Source organism: Ovis canadensis, chromosome 14 (assembly GCF_042477335.2).
Source record: "Ovis canadensis isolate MfBH-ARS-UI-01 breed Bighorn chromosome 14, ARS-UI_OviCan_v2, whole genome shotgun sequence".
Lineage (NCBI taxonomy): Eukaryota > Metazoa > Chordata > Mammalia > Artiodactyla > Bovidae > Ovis > Ovis canadensis.
In genome coordinates, this window is record NC_091258.1 from 21,374,898 (window position 1) to 21,389,018 (window position 14,121).

Consider the following 14,121-nt stretch of genomic DNA (forward strand, 5'->3'; position numbering starts at 1 on the left):
GAGCGCAAGCAGGAGGTCCCATCCCTGCCCACTTTTCTTACTCTCCCCAGAGGGAGCAGAAAGCCGTACAGTAGTGTGGAGCAGGGGGTCCCGGGCAGCAGGGCTGGGCCCCCCGTGGTCAGGTCTCCCAGGGCCCCTGCTGGACCCTGCCAGGCTTGGCCCTGACCGTGCCCTGCTGTCTCCCCAGCACTGCAGAGAGCGGCCCCGGTCCATGGTGGTCATCGAAGTGTTCACCCCCGTGGTCCAGAGAATCCTGAAGCATAACATGGTGAGTTGCCCAGGGCCCCCCACCATAGAGCCCACTGAGGGCCATGAGCTTCCAGTCTCACTTCTCCCAAAAAACCGGGAGATGGGGCTGGCGGCCAAGGACTGAGGGACTGGACTTGGGGCTGCAAGTCGGGGTCTTCGTGCAGCCTGCCCTGCTTGGCTCTATGCTTTGCAGGTAAAAGGCAACAGGAAGAATCTTTGCACAGTAAGAATGACAAAAATAACGTGGTCGGGGCAGAAGAGATAGGTCTCGTGTGTATAGCATCTCAGATAATACCTGTGGAAACTTGCCCTCGAGGAGGTGGGGTGAACCCCTCACACCGTAGGAGGGGGCTGCCGAGGGCAGTATCCATGGAAGTGGGGAGCAGGGCTGTGCGGTGTAGGAACCTGACGGTCGTGACCTCAGACTGCTAGGCGAGGTCAGGGTCAACAATGAGAAGTCACAGTGTGGCAGGCACCCTTTATGATGTGAGCAGGAGGGCCCCGGCCCGCAGGGGTCTTCTCTCTCCAACCCTCCGCCTCTGTCTGATCATGAGAAAAGCCTTAGACCAGTCCCAGCTGAGGAACATTCCACACAACGGTCCTCTGAACGGCCAGGGGCTCAAACACAAGGAGAGTCCGAGAAGTGATCACAGCCTTGAGGCCCCAAGGGACCTGACGACTCAGTGTCACAGGTGTTCAGGAGGGGATCCCAGGACAGGAAAAGGGCATGGGGGGACCGTGAGGAAATCCACGCCAAGTCTGCCCTGTAGTTCATTTTAAAAGCACAGAGGCAGCATTTCATTGCACACTCAGTGGTCCAGGCTCCCGTAACCTGCCAGCCCTTCTGCAGTCTCACCTCGGTCCAGTGGGAGCAGCCCTGGATGAGGTTGCTTTCTCTGCATTGCACGCGGAGAGGCTGGGCTGAGCAAACGTGGCCGACTGGCCCCAGGACCGCAGCGGGGAACCGGAGCAAGTGACGCCTGCTCTCAGCTAGCCACAGAGCGCCTCTCGGAGCCGAGTGACACTCCGCTGCATCATCCCCCGTGGCTCTCCTGACGGCCTGTGGGCGAGGAGACCCAGAGAGCCCCGTGGGCCACTCCGGAGCCCTGTGGGCAGTGGGCGACGAGACCCAGAGAGCCCCGTGGGCCACTCCGGAGCCCCGTGGACAGGTGTGAAAGCGGCTCTGAGGAAGGGTGACCTGCTCACAGTTTGATCTGTGAGGGAGCTTTCCTGCATTGACACCAGGCCCCCAAAGAGGAGGATGCAGCCCACCCCCTTCCCTAGTTAGGGGTGGAAACACAGGACACGTGCACCACGCCCCCGCATCCCGCACAAGGGCAGACATCCTTAGTCGATCGCAGCACTCATCCGCGGAGCCCAGTGTAGCTTCAGAATCTTCCTCCAGGCGGCCACGATCGGGCAGCCGTGCTGGTGCTGTGCAAATTCCCTGACTGGTGATCGCACACCGCCGCTGAACTCTGGCTTGTTTCAGAGCGCTCCTCTGTGGCCTGAGACGAACATGAATTTCTTGTTTTCTGAGCACAGGGGGTGGGTCCCCTCCATCCAGTCCTTCTCCAGGACTAAGAAAGAAACTCCGCTGAGGGGTGGGGGGTGAGAGGTGTTCTGCCTGGTTTGGGCTTTAATCACTTCAAGGGTGCTCTCCGGCTTCGGCCAGCTGGGAGAAAAGGGTCCCTGACTGTTAACTTTAAAGTCACCGTGGATGTAGTGTGAGGTGAGGGTCACGCTCTCTCGGAGCCCAGAGCAAAGGTGCTGGAGTTCCTTTGGGAAAGGACCTCATCTCATCGCACTTGTCAGGGACGGAGCCACCCCCCCAGGTGTCCCTGGCCAAGGTCCACCCTGCTCAGGTACAGAAACACTTAATAAGGGTTCTCTTAGGACGTCTGACTTCCAAGGGGAAAACGTCAAAATTCAGGCAGCCTCCCAAGGCTTGACTGTACAGCGTCTCCCTTACGTCTGGTTAGTTTTATGGGCCTGGAGTGTTGACCATGTAATTTTCTGGATGAAAATCAGAACAGCTACAGGGCAGACCCAGAATTTATAGCATCTGTTGTGGTCTGGCAGAGCCCGGGATCCCTCAGGCAAGAACCTTCTCTTCATGTTTATAGAACTTCCCCCCTGTGGTCCCGGCGTCCAGGGATGCTATAAAGCTTCACAGTCCCACTTGCTCTTGAAGTCCACTGATGACACACCGAACTGTGTGAGGAGAGCTGTAGGCAGGACCGGGTCGGGAGTGAGGCCCTCCTGCAGGAGAGACGAACGTTACTGTGGCTCACGCCCCGTGTGGGAAGCACCACGAGCCTTCGGTGTCCCCCACATGACACCCCCTAAAGCTCAGTGATCAGCCGGGACACCATTTGGGAGCTGACATGGAGCGCCTGGTCACTCACTGGCCAGTGAGTGTGCCTAGCTGGCCGCCAGCCACGGACCTGTTAGCACAGTGTGAACCCTGGCGTCGCTTCAGCCGGTGTGCAGTGTTTCTCGTTGAGGGGACACAGAACATTGTGGAAATGGGGTGGGACACGCACTCACGCACGCACGCACGCGCCTGCCCCGTGGTGCCTTTGGAGGGCTCCTACTCTGCAGTTCCTATTCTGCGAGTGCAACTCTTATCAGTATATCCTGTGTCCCATCTCATGGACGAGCAGGCCGAACCTAAGGTACGAATCTCAGAGTGTTGCTGCCTGGGCCGCAATAAAAATTAGATATGGAAGCAGTCGTTAAGTACGTTCCCCTGGAGATTCTAAACGATGTGTTCACTGCCTCCTTAAGAATGATCATAGGCCCTGTGCCCACGTGCCACTCACTGGCGTGTTCTTGTAGCCAAAGTGGCAGGAAGATGTGGCCGTGGTCCTGGTGGACCCCTGGCTGATCAGACCTCCTGCTTTCCAAGGGGAGCATGTTCGACTTTGCCAAAGAGGTGAGATGTCCCTCACCCACACGTTCAAAGGCCACCAGGCCAATCTGTAATGTTAAAAATGACCTTGGCTCTGCAGAAATCTAATAGAGATGATAATGGCACAGTTATCTTTAGCAGGGCTTAATGGAAGCAGTTTTCATAGTTTCATAGAATCATAAAACCTCATGGGTGGAAGGGTCCTGGAGATGAGTTCTTGCAGCCCTTGTCGCGCAGGGCGGGACAGTGGGCCCAGGGAGGGGCGTTCCTGCTGCCCTTCTTCCAGGGACTCCGGGCGTCCACCTCGGTGTGAAGCACAGTCAGGCTTCAGGCAGGGGCCCCGTCTTCGAGCCCAGTGTGCGTGTGTGCACGTAGGCACATATGCGCACGCACACACATGCACGTGTTTAGATTCCTTCTGAGCTTTCTCTTTTTGCTGCCCTCCTCATGCCGGGGCGTAACTTTAGCAGGCGGGATGGGAGAAGATGAGCCCCAACCCCTTGGGGAACCTAATTCAGCCCCTCCCTGCAGGTGCAGAGGACCAGGCAGGTCTGGAAACCCGCCTTGTGAGCTGGCCGGAGGAGGCGGGGGGCCACATCCTACTCCGAGCTCTTTCCCCAGGGCCCGTGGGATCCGTGAGATCCACAGGGCAAGTCCTGAGGGGCTCTATTTAGATTAGAGTCTTGGTCCAGGTTGCTTTTTGTTAAGTGGGTTCCTCTGAGTGAGGGCTGGAGGAGAAGCCAAGGAGCCTGGAGACCGCCAGGCTCCCCACTGAGGTTGTGCTGGTCAGCCTTGTCACCACCCGGACCGGCCCTCCTGACTGTTGGCACCCCAGCTCGTGGGTTCACAAGCCCGACGCCAGGTCCCTAACATGGCGTGGGAATGGGCACAGTCCTTTCCCAGCTTACACTTGCCTCCCCCAACCACCTGTTCGGCTCTTCACACTGGGCATGTGATTCCTCCTTCCTGCCCCACCCCTGTTGGGCTGACCCTGGACTTAACCAGCCACCTCCCTACACACGCTCCCCGTCCAGGGCACACACCTGCCTTCCAGGCCGCAGCTCTCAGGCACTCACGCCCACATGCACAGGAAGCCGGGGGCCCAGAATCCCTTGGGGGCTACAGAAAGGGCATTTGTGGTCACAGCTGGAGGCCAGCTGGGCTGTGTTCCCAACATGTCTGGGTGGCTTGCTGACCCCTGCCCCATCGCAGGGTGGCTGACCAGTGCCTGGGACCCTCCTGTGCCAGGTCATCTCCCAGCTCTGCAGGCAGCCATGGAAGGGCGTGAGCTCGGGGGTGAGCAGGCCCGTTCCTTCACACGGAAGACGTGTGTGCTTCTAGGAGGAGGGCATCGCTGGCGGCGCCCCATTGCTCACACACCCGGGGCAGAGTGGGACCCCCCCACCCCTTCTGCTCTCCTCCCAACCCCTGCCCTCTGCGCTCCCTGCAGGACTTTGGGAAGTGCCCGCGACTGAGGCTGTTTACTCAGGAGTACATCCTTGCCTTGAACGAGCTGAACGCAGGGATGGAGGTGGTGAAGAAGTTCATTCAGAGGTGGGTCTCTTGTCTGGGGCTCCTCTGCTCCTGGCCGGCAGGCCAGCTTTCCCCTGCACCCAGGAGAGGCGCTGCTGGCGTTGAGAGGCCCCAGGCACCTCATCTTCCACAAGGGCCTCCTGGGTCCTCTTGACCATGTATCGTCTGAGGCACTCACTTGCTGTGTGACATCAAGTCAGTTGCTGTGCCTCTCTGATCCTCTTTCCTCTGTTATCTCCCGGGATTGTTTGTGCAATTAATCAGATGATATCTGAGGAAGCCCCCAGCACAGTGCCTGATGGTCACTAGGAACTCGGGAAATGGCAGCAGTCCTAAATGATGAGAGTATTCCTGTGGGTGCTGGGGGTGTGGGGAACCTTGTCCTGGTAGCCCCAGAGAGTCCTTGACGGGGAACTGAGCAGCCATCTCCCAAACTTGGCCTCGAGGAAGTCAGATCCTCAGTCACTTCTGGTTTCGGGGTGGTGGGGGAAGAGGGATTGTTTTGCTCTGATTTTTTTAAAACTTTTCTCTGTGCCTTGGTGTCCTCATCTGTAAGATAAGGACTATGGTACCCATGTGATCCAGTTACCGTGAGGACTCGGTGAACTCACACATGTAAACATCAAGAATGGGGCCTAAGCGTGGCAGAAACGTTAGCGAACATCATCACAACTCCTCTCAATTTTTTTAAGAAAATTGCGATAGCCTGTCCAAGCCGGTTCCAAAAGCTACTCATTACCTGGAACTCACAAAGCATGTCCAGACCCAGAGGACTGTCCTTCTGCCAGAGCCCTGGGGCTCCAGGGCCCCCTTACAGCACCCAGTCATGGTTTATGAACCTGTTTCAGGCTCTTAGCCCCAGCAGCCGTGACGTTTTTCCAGCAATGTTTTGGGTGCTGTCCCCAGGCCCCAAACAGCACTGGGGATGGGGGTGCGAGACCCATTTTACAGATGAGAAAACAGACACAGAGATAGCTGTGGTAAGTGACAGCGGCTGGCACTTGCAGAGGACCGTGCCCAGACCCCGTGCCAGGCCAGGATGCCAATGGTAACTTTTTCTTTCAAAACAGCCCACGTGGACAGGAAAATGAGGTGCTGTGAATCCTCATTTACAGAACCACTGGGCATAAACACGTCGGTCCCAGGCCGCCTGGCCCCTGTAGGCGACGCCGTCCTCTGAATTAGAGAATTGGGCCCTGAAATGAGGAGGGGCCGTTGTCCTCATTCCAGAGCTGATTCCAGAGCTGAGGACAGAATGGAGAGTTTCCAAAGCGTGCCAAGGTGCTCCGCTGGGCTGGAACCCAGGCTCCCTGAAGCCAGGGATCCTCGGCCCGGAACTTGGCCCTCCTGCCTGCGCACAGCGGGGCCCAGGACTCAGGTCCCAGGGTTACCACTTCCCCTCAGAGGACCGGGGCCACCCTGTCCCAGCCCCCGCCTCCCTGCCCTGGGTGGCGCCCCCTCAGCCCCCTGCTCACAGGCCCTCTGCTCTTTTCCAGCATGCACGGCCCCACGGGGCACTGCCCCCATCCCCGGGTCCTGCCCAACCTGGTGGCTGTGTGCCTGGCCGCCATCTACTCCTGCTACGAAGAGTTCATCAACAGGTCAGTGCCCTCGGCCTCAGGAGGGCCTGGGTGGGACACGCTCTCTCCAGGGATGGGGGTCTGTGCACTCCTGGCCGGCCGGGAGAGTGGAGTGGCTTCCAGGGGAGCTGCCCCCAGTGCGCCTGCAAACCCCCATGCTCGCTGGTGCCGGGGCCCAGACCCAGGATGCGACCGGAAAAGCCGGCGCCGGAGCATCAGTGCCGGTGCCGCACGGCCGTCGTGTTGGCTCGGCTCTAGGGACACGTGTCTATTCTGGAGATTTCTCAGCCTCAGGCCCGTGTGACGGGAAGCGGGCGTGACAGAGCCACTGTCCTGGGTCCCCCAGGGCTTGGGTGCGTCGGCTTGTGAGGGAGCTAACCCCCTGAAGGCCATGGGAGGGAGCCCGGGAGGCCCCTGAGCGCATTCTCAGAGCCCTCCCCCTGAGGGATGATGACGCCGGGGTGGGTAGTTACCAGCTCCCATTCTTCCCGGGTCGAAGTTGGCTCCTAGGATGCAGAGTGATGTGGATCCCATTAGTCATATAAACTTCGTATGGTGATCCCTGGGGTCATGAGGGAAGATATGACGTGCAGGGCACATTTGGCATCTGCAGCAACAGCCCTGTCCAGTTGTTCAGGCAGTGGACTGCACAACTCTGAGAGGGCCAAATCGTGTCTAGGCACCACTAGAGACAGGGCCGCCACAGGAATGTATTTCAGTCCTTAAAGAAGAGGCAGTGGAGCATCACTGAAAGCCTGAGTGAGCTGGGCAACATGAAGATGTCCTGCTGGTCATTCCTGAGGGCCTGTTTCACGCTCTACAGCAGCTTACGTTTTTTAAAGAGAGAGAGGCGGTTAAGAGTAGTGCACAGCCGATACAGCTGTCCCTGGCTTCCCCGTGCACACAGGTGGCCACGTGCCCTGGCCCCGCAGCCTGCGCCTCTGGAGCTGGTGCACGTGCGTGTTGACCGCAGGCCACCCCGGAAGCAGGAGGCGCACCAGGGGTGTCGCACTCTCAGGCTCCCTTTGCTCCCGCAGCCCCTCCCTCCCCGGCTCACTCCACGGACACCCGAGCTGGGACTCAGGTCTCGGGGGCAGGAGCAGGAGATGGCAACCCCCAGAGTTTTCCCTCTGAGTCTCCACGGCTCTGCCTGGGTGCCCTGGAGCAGGGATTCCCTGACCAGGAAGCAGAATGGACTCTCTCTCCCAGATCCCCCCAGGAGAAAGAACCAGGATTACAAACCACGCACTCTGTTGCACAGAGAGGGACCTACAGGCAGCAGTGGCCACCCTCATCCTTCTCTCATCCTTTTCTTTTGGCGGGGTGGGGAGGTCCTTTGGGCTGTGCCACCCAGCACGCAGGGTCTTAGTTCTCTGACTGGGGGTCGACCCAGGGCCCCTGCATTGGGTGTGTGGAGTCTTAACCACTCTTCCCACACGGAGGTCCCCTGCCCTTCACCACTCATTTAGTGAGGGTCCATGGGGTGCCAGGTGCTGAGGGCACAAGAGTGAAGCGGCCAGTCTCCCGCCCTCCAAGTGGCTGGTAAAACAGTGGACGGAGGGGGCGGGGAATGAGAAAGCGAGCGGCGAGGTCAGGGCTGTGATGAAAGAAGCCAGAGGTGGCACTCACGTGGTCTGCAACCCTGGGGGCACTTCAGTCACCCGAGAGGGCGCCTCAAACTGAAGCCTGCATGAAGCTAAGCATAAAGTGAACCCTGGGACGCAGCCCCTCATCGCTGGGCTACATCCATCAGAAGACAGGTACGAGAAGGTTTATAGCAGCATTGTTAGTCACAGCCCCAAACTGAGATCTGCCTCGAGCCCAGTGTCCTGCGGCAGACACGTGGATAAGCTGTGGTCTGTTCACACGGAGGAACACTGCAGGGCAGCGAGAAGGAGGGAACCAGTGCACCCGGCAAGCCGGGGATTAATCTCCCAAACACAGTATGGAACAGAAGAAGCCATAGAGTGTAAATCTTGTTCCTTAAAGTGCAAGAACAGGAAAACCATGGTGAGAGAGGCCAGGACAGTGGCTGCTGGCAGGTGGGGAGTTAGGCATGAGAGGAGTTTCTGGGCCTCAGGAAAGTTTCGCGTCTTGACCACGTCAGTGGTTCTCAGCTGGGGGCAGCTTTGACCCCCAAGGCGTATCTGGCAGCATCTGGAGACTTCTTGGGTTGCAGAAGGAGGGGTGCTGCTGAAAGAGTGGGTAGAGGTCAGGGATGCTGCTGGACTCACTGCCGTGCATGGGGCAGCCCCCCACCCTCCCAGGAATTACCTGAACTGTCTGGGAGCAGGTATTAGGCGTGTCCACATGGAGGAACCTAGGTCTGGTGGCTGTCTGTTATACCAGGGAGCTTGTGATAGACACAAAGCGCTGCACCTGAGATCCGTGGACTCGCCTGGACTGAAGTCACGCCAGGGGTGTGCTGGGGCCCTGGCACGCTCGGATCCCACAGTCGGGGGTGGCACATTGGCCGTTGAATCCGGTCATGGTGGGAGTATTTACTCCAGGAAAACCGGCAGGCACTACCCCTCAGGGCTCCTGTTTTCTGCAGAGTTGGTTGTGAGATATTTACCAATGTCCCACTAGTTATATCTTTAAAAAGAAAAGGAAAAAAGGGTGCCTGGGCCCCACCCACTGCAACTCTGATTTAATTGGAGTGCCCCTGGCATCAGGTTCTGTTTGGTGTTTTGGTTTTTTTTTTAACACCTTAGGCAAATGGCGTGTGTGGCCAGAGCTGAGAACTCCTGTCTAGGGGAAAGAGAGGATGGGGTTCTGCAGAGCCATGATACTTAAAGTGACATGTCCTGGCCTTCAGCAGGGCTGGAGGCAGGACAGGAGGACCCAGGCAGGGGACCGGCAGGCGCCCAGGCCTTGCAGAGCAGGTGGGCCAGCCAGTGGTCACGTGTCTTCTATTGGTGGTCCTTAAGCGCCTGCTTCACAGTCCCCTGGACGGCTTATTTCAAATGCAGGCTCCTGGATGCTGCGTCTCTGGCCGTGGCCCGGGAATCTGCATTCTTGGCAAGCTCCACGGGTGATCTGCTTCAGGCAAAAGGCCCCTGCAGGGAAGGTAGTGAGGGAAACTGGGTGTGACCCGAGCAGAGAGAGGGACAGGGGCGGAAGACAAAGTTGGAAAGGAAGGCCGGGCCACGAAGGGATCTGCACTGCTGAGCGTCTCCCACCTCCCACGCCGAGCTGCTCCTGGGGTCCTCCTGCCAGGCCTGCTTGCCTGACAGACCCCCAGGACCACTGGTGCCGCTGGTCGGGGAGCACTCTTTGAGTGGCAGGGCTGTGCCTGCCTTAGAGGTTTTCTCCTAAGGGCAATGTAGTCGGGTTTTAAGCAGAGAAAGGACTTAATGTCCGTTTCCAGAATCCCCTCTGGCCACTGCTGCAGAGGCCAGGCGTGACCTTGAGCATACCATTAGGCAGTGGTTGCAACTCGATGCCCAGGGTGAAGGCCTGGGGAGGGTGAAGCGGGCCCTGGTGCCTCCCCAGCCCACACGGGCGGCTCCAACTCCCCGCTGAAGACAGCCCCGCTTAGAGGCCCAAAGTAGCTTGGGTTCTGAGAGCCACTGTGAGACCCTCCAGGAAGTCACGCCGCGGGCCGTGAGACCTTTCCTGGGCTCGGGTCCCCCCACCCTGCTGGTCAGTCCCTGGAAGATAGAGCCCCACGCCGTCCTCTGGGCCGGTCTGTGGTGCTCTCAGTGGGTACACGATGTCCTCATACACAAAGAACAGACAAGCTGACCCAGGTTAGCGTAGCTTGCTGGAAAATCACCCAGTCTGAGCCAAACAGCCTTGAAAATCCACTCCTAAATCCCAGCAGAGGCGAAGGGGACAGAGCTGAGCCTTTGGGTAGCAAGTCGGCTCCGAGCCCCTGGAGTCAGCTAGCGCACCTCCCCACCGGACCACACACAGTGTTCCGTGAGCCGTAGGATTCTTGGACTTCAGCTCGAGGGCTTTGTTTTTTTCCGCAGCAAAGCTTAGAGTGTATTTATCGAACGTCCTTGGTGGGCTCTGCCCAGACCTGGCTCATGGCATGTGCCAGACCATTTAGGCCCTCCAAACGCCGTGGGTGTGAGTTCTACGCCCGGCCCACGTGCACGTCCCTTTGGACACTTAGCCGCATGCGTGCGGCCCATTTAGGGAGGGTCAGGACAAGCAGCTGTTTGTGGTCACATCGTTGTGCTCTGAGTCCCTGAGAGCAGCAGGCTCAACCTTGACAGCACACACAGGGAGCCCCAAACCTTAGCGGTGTCTAGACTCCACCCCAGAGAGTCCAACCTAATGGGACCTCGGGATGCTTAGAAGTGCCCCACGGGACACTGGTGTCCAGCCAGGGGTGGAGAGCTCTGGTACAGGGGCAGGAAGGGTGAGAATGGCAGGTGGAGGAAATCAGGGAGACTTCTTGGAGGAGGAGGACCTGCATGGGCTCATCCTGCATCTTAGAAGTGGGGGCAGCGACCTGGTTTCACATCCCAGCCCTGCCTCCCCACTAACAAGCTGTGTCATCTGGGTAGTCATTTGACCTCTGTTAACAACTTTTCTCATCTGTAATGTGGAGAGAGTAATTCCTCCTCTTCAGAGATATCTGAGAACGTCTGTGTGAAAGTGCTCAGCACGGTGCCAGCCCAGGGGCACCAACGAAGGATGCCCACTGCTGGAGTTCCCTTCAGTCTGAAGCACCACCTCGCAGTATTTGGAAGCACCCAGCGAGGGGGTGTTTTACCGCCACGATGCCCTGACAAGTCCTGCCATAAAGAGGCCCAGCATTTCCCACTCACGTGTGACCTCAGTGATGCCCCAGCGCCCTTTGCCCAGCTAACACCTATTAACCCTTTGCACACACGTCATTTCTCTAGGTGGTGGAGAGGCTGTTCTGGGGAGTTAGCCAAGAGTGGTGGGGTGCCGCAGATAGGAGTGACCTGCGGGCTTCAGGGAATCAGAATCTGAGGTTTGGGGTCCCTTGGAAGGAGTTTCCGCGGTGGAGAGCAGACGCTGAGCTTTCTCGGCCGGCAGGGATGGAACGGCAGAGGCGGGGTTTAGGGCTTGTCCCGAGGACCTTAACCTTACGGCCTCAGCCAAAAGGGACAGTTAGACCACAGGAAGCAACTGGAAGCCAGATCGCTAGGAGGTCTCCAAGGTATGTCCAGAAGGTGCCTTGGTGGAGGTGGACACCAAGGGCCTTACGGGTCAGTAGAGAGGTCAGCATTCACTCATTCACAATCGTGTGTCAACCACCTGCTGCGTGTGGGGATGCTGGCATGCGCCTTAGCAATAGGCGGCCCATTTCAGATGCTACCTGTGAACCTCCACCTCTCCTTGTCTACAGGTCTTGAGCAGGCCTGTGTGCTCGCTGGTGGGTGGGAGCCGGCCCCCAATCCGATGCAGGGCCGCGGGGGCCACTGAGCAGGTGCAGCCCTGCCTGTGACGTCCGGGGCCGCACTCACGCCCCCCGCCCCGCCCCGCCTCTCCTGCAGCCGTGACAACTCCCCCAGCCTGAAGGAGATCCGGAACGGCTGCCAGCAGCCCTGCGACCGGAAGCCCACCTTACCTCTGCGCCTTCTGCACCCCAGCCCGGACCTGGTGTCTCAGGAAGCCACACTGTCCGAGGCGCGGCTCAAGTCCGTGGTCGTGGCCTCCAGTGAGATCCATGTGGAGGTGGAGCCCGCCAGCACTGCCAAGCCGGCGCTGACGGCCAGCGCGGGCGACGACAACGAGCCCAACCTCATCGACTGCCTCATGGTCAGCCCTGCCTGCAGCACCATGAGCATCGAGCTGGGCCCGCAGGCCGACCGCACGCTCGGCTGCTACGTGGAGATCCTCAAGCTGCTGTGAGTGACCCCGCCGCCAGGTGCCTCGGGGTGGGCAGGGGCTCGCAGCTGGGGGTGTGAGTTGAGTGTGCACACGCATGCCTGTGGGTGCGCAGGACGCAGACGTAGGGCGTGAGGGCACAGGTTTTGGGGGGTGTTGGGCGTGCAGGCCAGGCTCTGTGTGTGCGTATTTGTCTGAGGACCTGGACATGTGTGTCAGGCATGGCACAAGCGGGATGTCCACACGTGTGTCCGTGAGTCTGAGAATCTGTGAGTGCACACACCTGCCCAGGGTGTGCTGCAGTACGTGGTACCCGAGTGTGTCTGTGTGTGGACACCTCGGCGTGTTGTGTAAGGTGTGGGCTCATGCTGAGTTTGTGATTGTCCTTGTGTGCGTGTGAGTGTCTTTGCATGTATGAGGGCACGGCAGCGTGTGAGTGGTTGCCTGCGTGTGTGTGTGACTGCACACACGAGCTGGATGTGGGATGGGTGTGGATGCCTCTAAGAAGCCCATATGTGTGTTTCAAGTGCATGCACACAAGTGTGGTTGTGTCTGGGTGCTTGGGCTGCTGCTACGCATGAGTAGCTCTTGAGTGCTCATGTGTGGGTGTGAACACTTGTGCACTAGAGCTGGAGTGTGTGTTTCTCTGTGTATGTGTGCAGAGGTGCGCATGAACTGGCACGTGAGTATGTTGCGTGATCTATGTGTGCCCGTGTGCATGGTGTGTACATGATGTTATGTCCCGTGGCCTCATCCGGTGGGCAGGGAGGAGCGTGCCGTGCAGATGAGGGGCTGCGTGCCTGGCTGGTGGGAGGAGCTCTGGGCGGGAGCCAGGAGACACGGTCTGCTCTGGGTGGTGCTTCTGAGCTGGGCGCTCCGGGCCTGTGCATGCCCCTTCCTGCGCCTCAGCTGTGGGACTCTGAGGAGCCTGTGGTGTCTGTGAGGGTGAGCACGTGCACGTATGCACAGGCACACACACACACCCCAGTGCACACAGATACACGCCTGTGCACACGGGTATGCACATACGCATGCGTGTTAAGCAGTAGCTTCTCATGTTTGGAGGCGACTGGATGCGGCCCCCTCAGACTCTTCCTCAGTCCTTGCTTTCTCCCCGGGGTCTCCCAGGGCTCAGCCCAGCCTGGCTCATGGTTCTGGCAGCCAAGGCCAGCCCAGAGTGCACGTGCATTTAGCAATGCCCCCACCCAAAGCAAATCCCAGATTCCGCCCAGAGAGCATCCCTCAGAACTCATCTCAGTTTGAGGCTGAAGAACTGCCCAGTCCTCCCGGGGTGGCAGTCAGCTTTCTGAGGGACAGACCAGCCACGGTCCCGTCTCCTCCTCTGGCCGGGCCCTGGTCTCCTCCCCGGGCCCCTGAGTCCGACTGTTCTCTGCAGACACCTAGAGCTCCTGGGCCTTGGGGTGGCCTGGGCCCTGACTCGTATTTCTCATTAAGCGCTAAGGGCTTGAGTTTCATCATGCAGTTGACACTCATATTTTTTTCCCTTCTTCGTAAACACATGCATGAATGAAGACTCTGTTCTTCCTAATCTGCTTCCAGACCTCCTGCCTGCCCGTGCTGCCCAGATGCCAGGTCGTGGGTGGGGGTCGGGGGGCCCACCGGGCGGTGTTCCTGACCGCTGCTTGGAGCAGCCCCTCCCGCCGAGTTCGGGGTTCTCCACGAAGCAGGGTGCACACTTCCTGAAGCCCTTTTCACCATGGGGGTGCTCAGAGCACAGTTTGGGCCTGATTACTTCTCCTGGCCACTGTCCTCCGCTAACTCTGCTGCCTGCTTGAATCACTGGCCCACCAGAGGGCCTCACGTCTGTCAAATCCGCAAAACCCCAGCAGCTCAGAGCACTCCAAAGTACAATCCGTTGGAGAAGCACTCATTCAGAGCCAAGCGGTGGGGCTCAGGGGCTGTGACTGTGGGCTGGTTACCCGCCCTCTCTGAGTCATAGCTGCCTCCAAGCAGACAAGGCGCGGGTACAGCACAGAGCAAGTACCCCCCAGGCGTGAATACTGGGCAGGT

General features: G+C 58.9%; 1 protein-coding gene across 2 annotated transcripts in view; it reads left to right on the forward strand.

Moving 5' to 3' along the window:
* The window catches only part of CMIP (c-Maf inducing protein), a 205,374-nt gene that overhangs the window by 170,758 nt on the left and 20,495 nt on the right, over positions 1-14,121 (forward strand). For both annotated transcript variants that reach the window (XM_069552532.1, XM_069552533.1), the window contains 4 exons: positions 188-268; positions 4,614-4,717; positions 6,193-6,297; positions 11,757-12,110. In XM_069552532.1, coding sequence (XP_069408633.1) covers positions 188-268; positions 4,614-4,717; positions 6,193-6,297; positions 11,757-12,110 — 644 coding nt within the window. The remainder of the gene's footprint in view (positions 1-187; positions 269-4,613; positions 4,718-6,192; positions 6,298-11,756; positions 12,111-14,121) is intronic.